This window comes from Ambystoma mexicanum, chromosome 2q (genome assembly GCF_040938575.1).
Source record: "Ambystoma mexicanum isolate Mex_15411 chromosome 2q, UKY_AmexF1_1, whole genome shotgun sequence".
NCBI lineage: Eukaryota > Metazoa > Chordata > Amphibia > Caudata > Ambystomatidae > Ambystoma > Ambystoma mexicanum.
The window spans coordinates 894,999,198-895,016,142 of NC_090924.1; the positions used below are offsets into that span (position 1 = coordinate 894,999,198).

Sequence of the window (16,945 nt, forward strand, 5' to 3'; positions counted from 1 at the left end):
TAAAAGTAGCATCAACAAACGCTGGCCAGAATTAGCCGCCAAGACACAAACAACTTTTCCCATACACGCTGCTCGCCGCAAACTATGTCATTAAACACATGCACGTAAAACGAGTCCATAAAGGCACTGCGCGACGCCCCCTGCGATACACAGGATGGAATGGCCGTGCAGCTGGCCTTGCATCGGTTGCTCACCCCTTATTTGACCGCTGAAGAGGTGTCCCGACGTCTGGCGCTCATTCTCTTCCATGTTCGCTGGCAGCCACGCAAGCTTTTCCACAGAAATGTGACCAGGGAGTCCCGCTCCCGCACACCGCCATGTAGAGTTAAGGCCCCGGCTGCAGGGTGTTATTGCCCGCAGCGCAGTCTGCGGATCGAGGCTGCGTGGCAGAAGTGCGCGTCTCGCAGCTGCTGGACGGCCATGCTGGTTGTGAATGGGTCAGTGGGACAGGCCTGCCGCCGCGGCCGCCTCTGCTGCTACTTCTGGCGGCCTCGTAGCCCCCGAGCAGCGTCGAGGGAACCCAACAGGTGATGATGCTCCGGTCTGCGCTTCTGAGTTGGCTCAAGTCCCTGGCTCGCGTGCCTGCCGCTCCTCTGTATTACAAATATAGACGGCAGCTAGCTGCACGGCGGCGTTGTGAAGGGCGGCGCCATGGCTAGCGGTGTGGTTTCTTACACTCTGTCAATGGGCTGCCATTTCTGCATCATTTTGAACGCAACATACAAAGTAATGTGAATGGTCATTTCACAGACACTTTTTGGGAAAAATTGGTAAGACATACAATTTACAACTGGTTTTCTAGGACAATACATGAAAAAATCCAATATATGCCGTGTTGTCAACCGTACACTGGGGCCTTTTGTACCATTTTCATGATGCCTACATCCACAACATATGACAGCATTACCATTGTAAGCCACTTTCGAGCAGCGGTGGCAACAATATATGTGAACAGTGCCATCTGACCTGCAAACTGGTTGCTTGGCCACCCACTGAACTTACGGAACCAGGCTCCTGCACGACCAGTTGCCCTTGCACGGCCTCCACAGGAATGTATCTGCAACCCTACAGTCCTCTGACTTCCTGCACTTATGAGCCCCTGCACTTGCGCGTTCTCAATGTCACTGGGCCTAGTAAGATCGTTGTTGTTGTTGTGTTGTGTTCTCTCTTGCCTAGTCGCGCTCTGAAACCCTTGTGTACGAGCGCGATACAAATAAAATATCATATATCAAATCATTTCACTTATACATTGCACTCTCCCCTCCCTCCCCCCGCCCGGCATTTTTACCCCTCCCTCTTCGACTCCACTGTCTCCTTCTCTACTCACATCACAGGCCTCTCTAAGAAGTCCCGCTACCAGCTGCACCTCCTCAAAGGTATTCTGCCCTTTCTCACTTTCCCCCAGGAATTCATCGTCTCCAGAGCCCTGGTTCTCTCTAGGCTGGACGACTGCAACTGCCTCTTTCTCAACCTTCCTTCTTCTACTCTCCGCCCTCTGCAACTAATCCAGAACAGAACTGCGAGATTTGTCCTTTGCCTGAAGCCCAGGGATCGTATCTCTCCAGCCCTGAAATCCCTCCACTGGCTCCCGGTGGCTACAAGGATCAAGTTCAAGACCCTCTCCATTGTCCACAAAGCTCTCTGGGGCCGGGGCCCGCACTACATCCAACTCTCTCTTCCTAAACAGCGGCCTTCTCGAGCCCACGCTCGTCTATCTCCAAATCTCTGCTGGTCAGACTCTTCTCCAAGAAGAGAGTGGGAGGTAGATCTATTTTCTCTGCAGGGGCTTCCCTCTGGAATGGCCTCCCTGTCGCTCTCAAACTCGAGCAGGTCCACCTCAGGTTCCGGAAGCAGCCCAATCCCTTCCTCTTCACTTTAGCTTTTGCTCTTCCTCTCCCCTGCTGATGCACCTGTCTGCTCTGCTGACTGGTCTCCTGACGACTCTCAGAAACTAACAGGCACCAGGCTCAGTGGTCGGAGTGAGCGGGAGCGGTCGGGAGCGGTGCTCCTCTACTTTTTTAAATGACCTTTTACAGCTCCTATACTTTTATTTTAAAAAGAAACCGTTCCGGAATGGTTTAATTTTAAAATAAAAGTGTAGGAAGAAGTTGAAACTTGCACTTTCAGTGGACTGCACTGAACGCTCCCTTAAACAGCAGGTGCAAGTGTCTGGGTGTGTGTATTGTGTGTGGGAGGGGACATGATGATGGGGTTTGTGGGGAGTAGGTGCAGGCCAGCAGGGAACATAGTTCCACTACTTCTTTTTGTACACTTCGACCACTGACCAGGCTCCTCCCCTACAAGCCAGCACCTGCACTGCCTTCAGGCCTCTGCGCACTTAGGGTTTGTACCTGTAACCCTACAATCCCCGGCCTTCTTGCACTACCCTGAGCTGGCCCCCGGCAGCACTTACTCAGAGCATTGCTGCCCTAACTGCACTTCCCCCTCTCACTCCCCTGGCACTTCTCATCTCCCCCTTTGCACTTGCACGATCTGAATGACACAAGGACTTGAAAGATTGTTTGTTTGTCCTCCCTCTGTTTTCCTACCTTGCCTTGTTGCGCTTCGAAACACTTGTGTACAGGCGCGTTATAAATGACTCATCATAGCATATCATATGAAAAGTGAACAGGGGAAGACGGCCAACATTTGGTCTGGGGGCAAGTCCAATTGGCCCATGAACCAGTGGCCTAAGCCCACAACTTCCAGAGCAAGTAAATTCAATACAACCTCTCGCGCCTCCATACATTAAAAAAAGTGACATTTGTTTCAGTTATTACAACTGAATTATTATTTTTTTTAATTTAGTTTCTAAAACTACACATTAGTTACAAATTGATGTTAATAAAACATTAATTCATCGTCAAAGTGCATTCGTCATAACGTAAGATATTATATTAACAAAGATAGCATTACGTTCACAAATAAACATGCTAAAAACATTTCATCTATGGTTCTTCTAACATGGAATACAGCATTTTGATAAGGTGCATACGTCTATAAATAATAGATTTATGCGTTCCTGCAAACAGATGACGCCACAATGTTTCACTCTGATCTGTTTTCCTATTAGATAGATATTTATTTAATTAATCTTTTATTAAGTACTTAATACCGGATACAAGCCTCTAAGCATAGGATTGGGATTCAAACTTGTGTTGTCCTGTGTGGTCTGATGTCCAAGACAAGCACATTGCACCTAAGTTTATCTCCTAGCCCAGAAAGATATTTACTTAGCCAACGAGTTCTGTCCACAACCGTATTTGGGCAATCAAAAATGAGATGTTTCCATGTTTTGTTTAGAGTCTACATACTTTATCCCCCTTCAGTTATTTGTGTGGTTTCTTAGAGTGCCCGGCACCAGTGAACCTCCGCCAACATTAAAAACAAGGTAAAAATACTTAACTAAGGTGAGATAAATTAGTAAAATAGTGTTCCAGTTTGCAATTTGACAACAGGTGTTCCATCTCCTCTGATCCCATTCCATCTTTAGTTTCAAACGAATGTAAGGTTGGGGGAAGCTGGAGAGTTCATTGGTAGAGCCAAGCCAGAACCAAACCAGTGGTTCTGGCCTCACTGTTAGAGCCAACTGTGAGCCATCACTGCCAAGGACCCATACCTGTCCTCCTGCTTCCATATCCATTTATAACAACACCCTTAGCTGACACCTATCTAGCTGCCCCCATCAACATAAGACCCCTACTGGGCATCCTGCTTCTCCACCTGTATGCATTAATTAAATGGCTAATATCATAATTATGTATGGAGTAACACTATGGGCCTCATTCCAACCCAGGCGGTAAGTTCCCTACTTTACCACCATGGTGTAAACTCTGTTTACACCATGGTGGATGGCGGATTTACCGCCCCATTCCAAGGTGAGTGGGGCGGTAAATCCCCATTCCCCATTTACCCTTCCCCATTCCCATTTTTGCCCCATACCCAACCGAACCAAAATCTACAAATGCACCTAGTGTCTTCTTTCCCACTCCCGACCTCTAGCCTGATATATGATTGCTATTGCTATTGGCATTTATATAGTGCCTATGGCCAGACCAGTTAAGCGCTGGCATTCAAAACAATCAGTGTTCCCCTAGGAGTGACTACATAACCAGAAGAGTTTTGAGACTCTTTCTGATGTCGAGAACGTAATTAGAATCTGTAAGCTCGTGGGAGAGTTCATTCCAAAGTTTGGTCCAAATCTGCCCAGCGGTTTCACGTTACGGTTGTTCAAAAACTGCACTTTTTCCTTCCTCTCAGGGAAACCAAAAGGGAGTAGGCTGAAAACTGAGTTTTTATGTTTTCTTAAAAATGTTTTCAGTTCTTTGACAAAACTTTTGGTTTAGAAAATGTCATCCAAATCCATTTAGCAAGTCAAAAGTTATTAGCCTCTCTCAACCTCTCTTCTGCAAAGCACCAAGACCAATCTAAAGGTCTAAGGCGCAGGGAGCACCCTGTTCTCTGTCGGATATTTTTAAAACTACTTGTTGTATTTATCCCAAACCAGTCAAAAAAATGAAGTCAACGCTTTATGCCCAAATTGTTTCTTATTTGATCCAAATCTGAAAAGTGGTTTTCACGCTATGGCTGTTCAAAAACTGCACCTTTTCTTTATAGGGAAACAAATGGTAGTTGGTTATGTTCTCTTAATAACTTTTTCATTTTCTAATTAATTGTTCCCAAAATGTACAGTTTAGTGGAGCTCTTGACAAACTGTTTGGAACATGTTATCCAAATCCATCCAAGTCAAATGTTATTAGCTTCGCTCAGCCTCTCTGCTGTAAAAAGCACCAAGGCCGATATAAAGGTTTTAAGGAGCCGGAGGCGCTCCCTTCTCTGTCAAATATTTTTAAAATGACTGGAAGCATTTACTGCAAACTAGTCAAGAAATGTAAGTCAAAACTTTGTGCCTGAGTTATTTCTTATTTGGTCCAAATCTGCCTAGCTGTTTTCACGCTACGGCTGTTCAAAAACTGCACGTTTTTTCTATGGGAAAATGGATGAGCTGAAAAATGTGAAACTGGTGTTTTGTTTTCTTAATAACTTTTTAATTTTATAACATATTTTTCCCAAAGGTTGCCATTGGGGGGCTAGGGGGTTGGGCGATGACACCCATTATGATTTCAGAATTTTCATCCAAATCCATCCAGCAATTCTGGGATAAAATGGCTGCTTTTTCATTTCTGAAATGCCTCTCAGCCTCTCTGCTGCAAATCACCATGGGAGGAATGTAGCTATAATTTTGGGAGAAGTGGGCACCCCCTTTTGAGTAAAATATTTTAACAACTACCGGACAGAATAACCCCAGATCCCTCCTGGAAATCGAGTCAACTCTTTGATACGTGGTCAAATTATATCCAGTGGTTTTTGCTGTGCGCTGCACAGACATTTTGACTTTTTCTCTATGGCAAAACGAATGGGAGTAGGCCAAAACAGCGTTTGTTCACTTTGTTGATAACCTTTTAATTTCTTAACACATTTTTCCAAAATGTCCATTCTGTGGATGCCCATGACAAGCTCTTTGTTTGCAATATTTCAGCCAAATCCGTCATATAAGTCAACGGTTATTAGCAATTCAATTTTCTGGTTTCCTAAGGAACTTTATACTCAACTATAGTGCAGCGACCGCCACACTATAATATATCCTGTCAGGATATATATCGGAAACTATTTGCTTCCCCGATTTAGGGTGCTATATTCTACCCGGCCTTTAATACCAATGCTAAAATATTGTCTTCTGTTGTGAGCAAAACATTCTGAAATTAGATGGTGTCTATCCTATTCCTCTTACCCCACATGACAGAGTGGGCAAGGTCCCATGGCACTCCCCAATCTTAAAATGATCTCTTAGGCCTTTGTTCTCCTTCCACTCAACCCTTTACCCTTAGCTCAATCCCCTTCCCTTACCCACTATCACCCCATTTGCATGGCCTATTTTGTTCAGTCACCAAATCCTTGTCACTCACCCCCTTTCAGACGCCTTTCTAATTGAGCCTATCCCTTTCCCCTGGCCCCTTTCTGTTGCTTTGATTCAGATATAGATGAAAGACCACCTTGTTTTGCCAGTCAGCCTCTGGCAGACACAACAAGGAGTGATGGTGGGGTCCTGTTGGCAATTATGGAATTGGGGTCTGCACTTGGACAATGCAGACCTAATGATGCCAAGGGGACTTGGCTTCTAATGTGCTCTCAAGTTGCACTTCCTTGGAAAGTCGACTGTGTATTTCAATTCAAGGAGACAGAGGAGACTGCAAGGGTAGTCAGCCTGGGAACTGGTGATAAGGGACGGTGTAAGGGTGACCTATTATGTTTATTTGTTTTTATAAGGAAGGTGGCATGTGTGTATCTGTAAAAGCATGTATCTGTGTGTTCATGCAACTGTGTATTTATATGTTTATATGTTGATTTGTATGTGTCACTGCTGTTCACATAAGAGTATTCTGGACAAGACAATGAAACACGGTCACAGACCCACTTTGTTGTCCAGTAATAAAAGCTGAATTTGACATCATTCTGCATGTGTTTGCCAAAAGTGCCCGAAAGCCGGCACCACAAACAGTCCAACAGCCAACTATATAACAACTATATAGCAAGATCCATAGATGCTATCCAAGGTGCTATAAAACACTGTTGGTAATGAACTCACCAATGATCAAGAAATTCACCACAACATAGGGGAAACACTTTTACAAGGTGAACCCAAGTACCTCCTCTGAAACAAGGAATCATGATAAGATTGTAACACCCCATTGTGTTATGGGATACAATGTTGCCAAAATTACATCCAAGGTCATAGAATCTGTCAGTGTGCACATTGCATGTGGGCAGTATGAACATGTGCCTGCCACCTAGTCCCTTCTTCCTCTCACCCACTCTATGTGAAGGCTAATATGCTGAAAAGAACATGAGTGCCTTACCTCATTTGCACAGAAGCCATGCTGTCTTTTTCAGCACATGGTTCTTTCGAGGCAGGCTGGATTATGAAGGATTATCTCTTTTTTCAAGGTTGTTTTAGATATTGCAGCCCTCCCCCAGCAAGCAACAGCCCTGACTACCTGGGGGGCAATTGCACCTTCGTTCCCATTCTCAGCTGCCCCTTAAGGTGGAGTTAGCCAACAAGAATATTTTCATCAAACAGTACAAGCCGCTGTCTGCCCACATCCAACTCCGGTTCCAACGCAGGTTCGGTAAGCACTGTAGATGCGTGTGTGGTAGTCTGGGAGAAGGGACTCTGGTGCACACAAAATGGGCCTCATTAGGATTTTCCCGGTGCGGTAATGACATGCTGTTAATTCTGTTTACCAGCACGTTACCGCAATGGGGTGGCTGAAGGTAATTCTGCCATTCCACCAGCAAAAATAGCTGGTATTACCAACACCAGTATTAACTGTGCCGGCAATACTGGCAAATCCCCCCATGGAGTCCAATGGAATGGGGATTTACTGCCCTTAACGTTACCTTGTAATCTACAGACCAAGTGGTGTTCAGAGTGTTACCTTCTGGAGGTATCCTGGTGCGAATACCACCAGAATGCTGGGTATCTTGTAATGAAGCCCAATGTCTCTCAGTCTACATCATGCCACAGCTCCACAGACGGTGCATGCATATCTGCTTAGCACATGCCTCTAGGAAGCTACGATGATGATGCACTACTGTACTGGCCCGTGTGATCTGTGATTGACAGAATCCTCACTGTCATGCTGACCAATTCACATTCACCACATGGCAATGAACTACACAAAACACCTCACTTTCAATCCCAACAGTCGCCATTTCATAAAAAAGAATTACTGTTCTAGTTCAATCGAGGGGTAGGCAAAAAAAGTGGAGGCGTTAAGTGCTAGTTGCAACAAAAAAGTAGTTTCACATTTCATCCCCGCCTAAAACCACCCAAGGGCAGTAACGAGGCAATTGAACCTCTCTCTAAAAATGGGGGAAGGATGCGAAGGAGAAGGTCATATTTCTTTCCTTACGTGTTTACACCCCGAAAGCTCAAGTATCAAACATGTAAGACTGGACTTACTGTCCAACAGGGTTTTTGGTTTTTTGGAGGTTGGGGGGAGAGGAAGGGGCTGGTGGGAGCGAAATCTTCAAACCAATATACCCGGAGTGCATTATCGTCTCAAAAGCTACGATCCCCTCAAGGTGACAAAGAAAGAGAGCAATGATGACGGAATCTGCCAAAATAATAGATGTTGCGCACGGGGGAAAAGGCTAAACTTGCCATCATACAACAGCACACAGGCCATATTAAATTCACAAGTGAAATTCAGCAAGGGCATAAGCTGGTCGGGCATGGGAAGGATGGATTTGATGAGCGTGAAACGCTAGCTGTTGCACTTGCACACGTTCACAGGGTGCTGGCAGGCTTCGGAACTGACCTGCATGACCACACACATGTTGTACAGGCAAGGACACGTGTTCAGCTGGCAGCCTACCCTCATCAAGGTTCTACCTCAAGCCTGAGAGAAGAAAGAGCCCAAAAACCTTCCGGAAAATTAAACGCTGATATTATGGGGAACAGTCGGGATGGAGAACAGCAGCTGCTCAGCTAAAATGTTTACTGCTATTCACAAAAGAGTCCCCAAGGGAAGACGAACAAAAGGTGCCCTAAGAGTGACTCAATGTATAGAGACCAGAACGGCTCAGACAAACTGGGAGCAAAAAAGAATGGAGCCTCCCCCCCAGGGTCCACCCCATAGAAGGAAGACTAACACACCATGTCGTGATCTTTCCATGACAGGAGTTCCCAAGATAAAGCCAAGTGCATGGCTCTCAAGAAAGGGTGTCTCTCAAAAATCCTCAAAAATGGAAAGCATGGAGGATGTGTCGGATGAGACCTTGGATATTATTAAACTTATCCTTTAGTCTGCAGAACATTACTGCAATCTAATAGTAACTACAACATATGTCCTATGTCATTTGGGAAAACCAGGCCAACCCATGAGGCCTATGTTACAGTAGCGAACGACCCACAGAAGGCTATATGCTCCGAAACCTCACTCAATCGTGGACAACTTAATTGTTTGAGACTGAGAAGTGAGTCCCCTTGGCCCCCCAATTGGTAGACAACATCCCATTGCACGCTGCCAAGACCTAATACATGAGAAGCTGAAAATTCTGCCTTGGAATGTGGCTGGACTCAGCAACAAAGTAGGAGATTTACAAAAAAGTTTGTTTTTAAATCCTTCAGTGTCATTTGTCTCCAGGAAACACGGGCAAATAGTGGGATTGTGCTGTGCGATTTCTCAACTTTGCACCTGACTGCAAGAAGCCACGTGGGAGAACGAGGGGGTGGCGGGTACACCTAATATTGATGCCGGATAATTGTTGTCAAGAGGCCATCAAGTTAGACTCAGAATCACTGGATATGCCGATGGTGGAAATTGCACTTTTATGTACAGAGGAACAAGCATAATTTAACAAGTTTGGCCATTTAATTCTATTAGGAGATTTTAACCGTAGAATTGAAAAGTTTCCGCTGCCGAAGGATGTACAGAAAGAAGAAGACGACGCATAGGAGATCCCTGATTTGAGTTGTTCACACACTTACTAATAAATTGGGTTTATAATGTTGTAATGGGAGATCAGAGGGCGACATGCTGGCTGTACCTACATACTGACTATTTTATGCTGCCAGTGACAAGCTGGTGGTTTATGGGCGATTTTAAGGTGATCCAGCAGGGATTGAGTGACCATAATTCGCTTGTCCTCACCCTGGATATTCATTTGATGCTCAGGGTGATCTGATGTTGGGCTTGTCAACAGAGGACAAAATCAAATCTTCAAGAGCAATGGGACATTTAAATGAGGATCTGACTCCCTTTTTGTTGCTACCTTTCAAATTCTATCTGGCCCATGTCTTCCTATGTTGCACATCACATTCAATATCAACTCTTTAACCCCTGTTATACAAAAGAGCCTAGGATGTATAGTAGAAAAGAAGGAGCAAATAGTGGGTGATTTGAAGAGGACCTATCAAACTCAAACGATAAAATATTGACCAAGAAAAATATATATATTACAGTAGCACTCAAAAAGAAAGTCAACACAGAAAATAGATGGAATATGCATAAGTCCATTATGAAGGCAAAGGACACTTGTAGGATCTGTCAAGTTGAGATCTTAAAATGTGTCGCTGGCGCTAGAGTTGTAGCTTGTGTGCGAGAAAGGGCGAGTTAGTGTCCTGCAGAGATTTTTTAACTAGACCCATTTTTTAAAGGCCATTCATTTTTTTTACGGGGAGTCAATGGAGAGAAACATATTCAGAAGACAACTTGCCATATTTGTTTAATTTAAGCAGCATCTTTGCAGCTGCATTAATAATCTTTTCCAGATGCAGCAACAGTTTAGCTCAGAGTCCAGGATATCTACTACTGCAAACATCCAAACAGGAGGAGACAGGGGCATTCACGGGTAACACTTCTTGAGGGAACGTTTAGAGCGGGAGCAGGTGTTTTAATCTTCTGAAATGGAAGAAACGGGATTTAGAAACCATTTGTAACTTCTGAAGTTGGGTTGGTGCAAAGGCCCAGAGGGCAGGCCAAAAAGAAGTGCTCAAAGGGCTCAGGGGTGCATTAACAGCTAACAACGCTCTCTTACTGGGGTTTAGCTTTATTATGGAGTATTTATTTCACATAGTACAGCCGTTAGGCTTTGTATAGGTACAATCTCCAGAATATATAATATATACCAAAGGAACATTAAACTCAGGTTATCCTACATAATACATTCTCATTACGGGATTAAAAGCAACATCAAGAAAAAAAAAGATAAATAGAAAGCACAATCCACCACAAAGTTATCTTACATAAAGAGCATTACTTGGTTGTTGTCACAAGTGCTGGGATATAACGAAGAATCCTCCAAATCAGATAAGTCTATGTCCACCTCCCCTTTCTCCTCACCTGTCTCTTCCAGAAGACTTCCTCGTCTGTAGGACTTGTCCTTTGGTTTTTTCTTCTTTGTGAAGAGATACGGTCGTCCCGGGAAGAAGCCACCCTGATTCCCTGATAAACAGGGAAGCAGTCGGCCCCTGTCCCGAAGATGCCAGGAAGAGAGGAAAAAAGCAGCCGCTTAAAAAAAACCTCTCACCGGATCTTGTTGTCAGTGCCGGAGGAGTTGACTGGTGAGTCCGGAATGCAGGTGAAAACAGGAAAGTCTTTCCGATGAAGTCAAAGCTGTAGTATAGTCCGGGATAGTAGAAGTTGAAGCAGGAGAATCCCGAGGAACCGGGATGGAAGTACACACCAATGCCAGATACCGGAACGTGATCCGGAAAGCAGGAAGGGATAGAGGAGCCCCGAAAGGCACGGGAACCGATAGAACGGAAAAAACAGGGAAAAATAAGGAAGGGGAAGAAGCAGTAGAAAGGAATACTGCTTTAGGTACTGAGTAAATCAGGCAACAGGCAAAAATACTGGAAACACAGTAGCACGGCAACAAAGCGAAAGAAACAAAGTTGCAACGCACAGAGCCCAGAGAGGGGCGTGGTTAAATACGAAAACAAGAGAAAAGGCTAGACCGTTAAACCAGGAAGTGAAAGGAAAGACACACAGAAGAAAAAGACTAGACCGCCAAACCAGGAAGTGAAAGAAAAAACACACAGAACTTCTAATGGCGCCGCCAATGCCAAGCCTTCCATAAACGCCAGCGACCACCAAAAGACGGCGGCATGACAGTTGTATACATCAACATAAAAACATAAAGTGCAACAACAGTAATTTCTATTGTAATATTAAAAACATATTAACCACTGTATCCCACAGTTTGGTCATGTGATATATAAGACACACATCAGCGCTATCAAGATATTCCTGCCATACATATTCAGGGCCAGGTTCCCCCATAGCAGTGCCTCTAGGCTTAAGTGCAATTCTACGCAAGAGACTTAAGACGTCATATTCCAACAATAGATGTCTTATACTTTCCATACATGAGTCCCCACAGAGTCTGCATGCCAAGTCAGCTGGATAAATCCACTCTTTAATATCAAGGCCTTAAATTAAACTTAGTAAACTCATAAGTGGCCACAATTCTATTGTGGGGGTCGGCAACTAAATAACTGGATCTTCCATCATTTGTCATCCAATGATTCACATATTCTCCGGCATTGGATTTGGTCGTCAAGTTAATGAACATTTGTTCTATATCAGTGGCAGAGATGACTCGTTTAGCACAACGGCTCAATTTTTCTGCGTCCGTAGTAATATAAGAACTTCCTTTTCCAGCTACTCATGTATGCAACTCTTGAAATGACTGACAAAACGGGAGCCATTTACATTCCGGGATTTCACTGGTAGTTAGCTGCCCATTATCCTTGAGGAGGGATTCCCCCGCGACACATGAGATCTTAAAATATTGATTGATAGTACGTATCCTTCTGGCACATTCAAGTGATGACATTTTAAATGCAAGCAATATGTGCTCTATCGGTGTCCTGTTTTGCAGCTTGATCAAGAAACGTATAAGGCTAACCAACGTGTAGCAGGCCTACCAGATTACAAATTGTCTTAGTGGTGCTACAGGTGATGTAACCTTTCACTCTAAGCGTTCAAGGTGAGGCAGCCAGGTCATACCACTGTCAAAAGTGAGTCTTAGATATTCATAAATATCCACCTGCTCAACCAACATCAAACCCATTTTAAAACGGAGGGGGTGTCTTTGCTTCAACTTCTTTTGGCAAAATGACATTGTTTTCGTTTTTGTTAACTTGATTTTTAAGCCCTTCTTTTCTCAGTAGTAAGCAAGGCAGTCAAATGTACTATGCAACCCCAAAGGTGTTGGGTCAAGCAAGATTAGATCGTCCGCGTACCCAAGCCAAGGTATTTTGTCCATCTCGGAGGAGCAGACAAGCCGTTCTCAAAAGTGGCCGTAAAATCACTCGGGTACAGATTAAACAACAGGGGCACTAAAATGCACCCCTCTTTAAGACCTACCTGAGTGGCAATGGGGCCACTAAGTGCACCATCATTATCCAATCTCACCATGACAGAGGTACCTCAATACAAGGCAACCAACAGCCTCAAAAGTCCAAGAGGAATATCCCATGCTACAAGCTCTACCAGAGTAATTCCTGCAACACTGTATCAAACGCAGCACTACAGTCCACGTAAAGTACGTGGACATCACATGCATGTACGTGCCACGAATACTTAACTGCGTTCCATAGGGTCAGGCGGTCAGTCAACGTACCAGCTCCTTTAATGAGGCCGTCAGCTTATGTTCCTTCACCCAGGTAGACAGATCCATCATGAGTGTCCTAGCAATATATTCTGGATGAAACGTCTAACATAGCCAAGAGACAATCATTTTTTGGGTCCTGTCTAGAGCCCATCTTGTGGACTGGAACAATTATGCTGTCATGCCAGGTGTTAGGAATGGCACTACATGCAGAAATATGTCCGAACAGCTTATGAAGCAGACCACCCCACCAGTCTCGGGTTCAGTCTCACTAAATCATTACTGAGGCCATCTGGCCCAGGGGCCCTTGATGACGCCAATGACGTTGAGATGTTACAAATATCAGTTTGAAACACACTATTTTTCCAAGTAACAGAAAATTTGATCATATCAGACTTGCTTTGGGGATAGCCTATGTTAGTTCACAAGTACTCTTGCCTTTCAGCACTGCTTATATTAGAATTCAGAGCCTTAACCTGGGTGTTATCATGTGCCAAGTACCAGAACTTTTTATAATCTTGTTTTAATACAGCTGTTGTTAGATCATTCCACTTTCAAGCTTTTTTTGCTACTGGTATGTTTTGAGCCAGCTACGATAGGCTTGCTTTCACATACGTATCCTACCAACCATCTCATCTAATTCACTCACCCCAGTAGCAATACGTCTCAGATCTTCACGTAACTCTCTTTTAGCATTTTTAATGTTGATATCAAAATACCTGTTGGAATTAGGGAATATGGCTGCATATGTAGGATCCGGGCGAATTATGTCAGTTATACCAGTTAAAACTTGTGGATATGCAACCTCAATAAAGTGGACATACGACTTGTGTGTCTCCTTTCCAATAAAGACTTGGAGTACCCCTCCAATCTCACCTAGTCAAACTTGGAGTGCCTCTAGGATCACACCTAAAGGATTTTGTAGCATGAACAAGTTTTCCTTTGATAAATTAGCCACATTCCTAGATGCGTTTTTTTGAGTGAGTCATCTGTAGGTTAAGTCCATGGCCATAATGTAGACAAGGTGGTTGTATGTTCATAGTTATGAAGAGGGGGAAGTGGTCACTCTCATTTATGGTATAATATACAGGTCAGCGTCCCCCAGTAGAAGGTGAGATGACAAAGACATAATCAATAGTACTAGCAGAACGGTTCGTGAACCGTGTATAATTACCAGGGTAATCCGAGTTACATCTGTCGCTAAGCATATACACATTTGAACAATTGAGGCAATAGGCTCAAGTCTTGCCCTGACTATGCTATCAATGGGTGTTTGTCTACGTTCAGCTAAAGGCAACACATCTTCGTCAAATACGTTCAGAGGTTTTCTGGAATTAAAGTCATCCAGAAGTATAACCAAGTCAGTAGGATCAAAGCCCAGAATCAAGTTACCAACCTGATTGCATATTCAAGAAGTGAAGACAGTTCCCAGTGGACCAGGATTTATCTTTAAATAATTTGCATCCACCTATTTCTTGGTGGACATCCCGCACTCTAGATGATTTTCTTATCTCAATTTCATGAGAGCTTCATAAATCAGAGTATCATCAGCATAGTTAAAGAAAGAAAACCTGTGTCGCTGTACTATATCCATCAGTGGCGACGGCGTTGAGCCTTGCAATACTCTGCAATTTAATGGTTTGGTTTTAGATGAAAAAGTGCCTAATTGAACTGGTTGAGTGTGATTAGTCCGGAAGGAATGAAACCATTTTAAGGCTGCTCTTCGCATTACCTGATCTTCCGATCTAAAGAGGAGTATTTGGTGGTTGGTGTTGTCGAAGGCTGCTGAGCAAAATCAGAGCACTGTCACCGTAAACCACCTCTCTCAACTTCTCAAAAAAGGCCTCTGCTTCTGGGCTACTGCCAATCTAAAGTCACATTTGGTTTGGGTTGACTAAGACAGATACCTTCACAAATGTCTGCAGCTGATGAACATCTACTCGTTCTAGTTGTTTCTTGAGGAAGGGCACCTGAGAGATTGGATGAAAATTGCTGGGATTTGTCTGGCCCATGGAGGCCAGTTAAAAATAGGTCTTTCAACTGCTCCTTTCCGAGCTACTGGGAAATTTCATAGCTCAGAGAGGAATTGAAAAGCAAGTGGATATCACTCACAAATAGATGGAAGATATCCTTAGCTACTTAAAGGGGCAAGTTGTTGCCACTGAGAGGAGGTTAAAAGATTAAGCACATCTTCTTCCCTAAGTTGTCTCAAAACAATTGGTCTCATTCCGCGTCATGGTTCATAGTATCCCCATGCCCACTAGGACTGACTGTCATCAGTTGCAGTGTGTTCAGATCTGAGCTTCCAAATTTTATGAAATAAGAAAAGGGGGGCGAGTCTGTGAATTAATGCTTGTGAGGGAGTGACAATGGAGAACACCACCAGTGGGTTAGTAATTTCAGTAGGGTTATCGATCTGGTTTACACACTGGTCAGAGGTGTCAAAGGGTATTATTTGTGTCTGACAGTAGGCTGAGAGAGTATTCTCATAGTGCGGGGGAGGGGTTGCATACATTGTGGGGCTTACCCATTATTGTTTAAGCATTGTAGCGTAGGTCTGAGTGGTCCGTGATTAGAGAACCCCTAGCATGGAACCTAGCAGGGGATCCCATGGGAACTCAACATCCCATACCTGCCATCATGAGACAAGCATCACCCAGGCCTACACAAGTGACCTCGACAAAAACGACGGCTAGAAGTGGATAGGGAGGACCCTTACCGCCTCCCTGCTACCATATGGCACCTGCATAGGTAATGGGAGGGCCATTAGTCTTCTAACCCTCTTCAGGAGACCCTCCACGTCCCATATGACCCTCAGATACACCTTGAATTCTCAGCAGAGTTCAGGATTCAGTGATCAGACAAAGTGATTATCAGAACAGCAAGTTTGTGCAGATATGTGCTTTACAAATCCCATGTAATAAAGCATAGCATATTCTGGGTGATATGGCCCGCTTGGTTAATTAGTGATTAGCTTGATACTGTAGTATGGGTTCTGGGACATGCCGTCCAGATGGGCATCTTCACTCAATGAGGCAAAATTGCATTCAGGGAAATGTAGGCAGGGGAAGATTTGCCAAAGGCTAGGCAATGTGCATTCTGAGACAACGGTTCCGTTTCTGGGGGTTCTTTGTGCATAACAAGAGAGCCCTGTGGAGCACTTCCCTTCAGTGAGGCAGAGTGAGAAAAGTCGCTATGTGTTAGCTTCTGTTTTGTGCGATGCACATTGCACAGTGGGCCTCTGTGTGGGCCTCTGCATTTAGTGGGTGTTTATTCATACGGGGACAGTGCGTTTTGGGACATGTAGCCCTGTTGTGGTATCTGCACTGAGTTAGGAGGGTGCCTTCAACTCCATGCAATTATGTACGTGATAGGGGTCCTACACACTGAGTTGAACAGAAATAATTCTGGGACACTTAGTACTACGTAGGTGCACCAATACCGAGTTAGCCTGAGTGCATACTGGGGTGTGGGAGGCCAAGCATACTGAAGTTTGTCTAATTCCTTCCTATCTACCCCTCAAGGGTTGTGTGCCCGAGAAGGGGTGTTGTACTGACTGGGACAGTGTGCATTTAGCCTACTGGGAACATCTGCACTCTATGAAGCACTGTGTGGCATGGTCACCTACGGTTGCTTTTTTGCCGGCTCACACAATATAGTAGAAAAAGCAATTAGAGCTAGAGGGATCTTCTTTTTTAGGGGGCTGTGTGGCTGAGGACCAGGTATAAACATGTATATAGAAAAATGCCACTGAGAACAGCTA

General features: G+C 44.4%; 1 protein-coding gene across 9 annotated transcripts in view; it reads right to left on the reverse strand.

Annotated features, from left to right (window-relative positions):
- Window positions 1-16,945, reverse strand: part of KIAA1217 (KIAA1217 ortholog) — a 1,682,267-nt gene that overhangs the window by 1,236,378 nt on the left and 428,944 nt on the right. The window contains exon 1 of one of the 9 annotated variants that reach the window (XM_069648166.1): window positions 195-459. The exons of the other annotated variants lie outside the window; for them this stretch is intronic. Coding sequence (XP_069504267.1) covers window positions 195-249 — 55 coding nt within the window. The 5' untranslated portion in view covers window positions 250-459. Of the gene's footprint in view, window positions 1-194; window positions 460-16,945 lie in introns of those variants that run through there. 9 annotated transcript variants of the gene reach the window in all.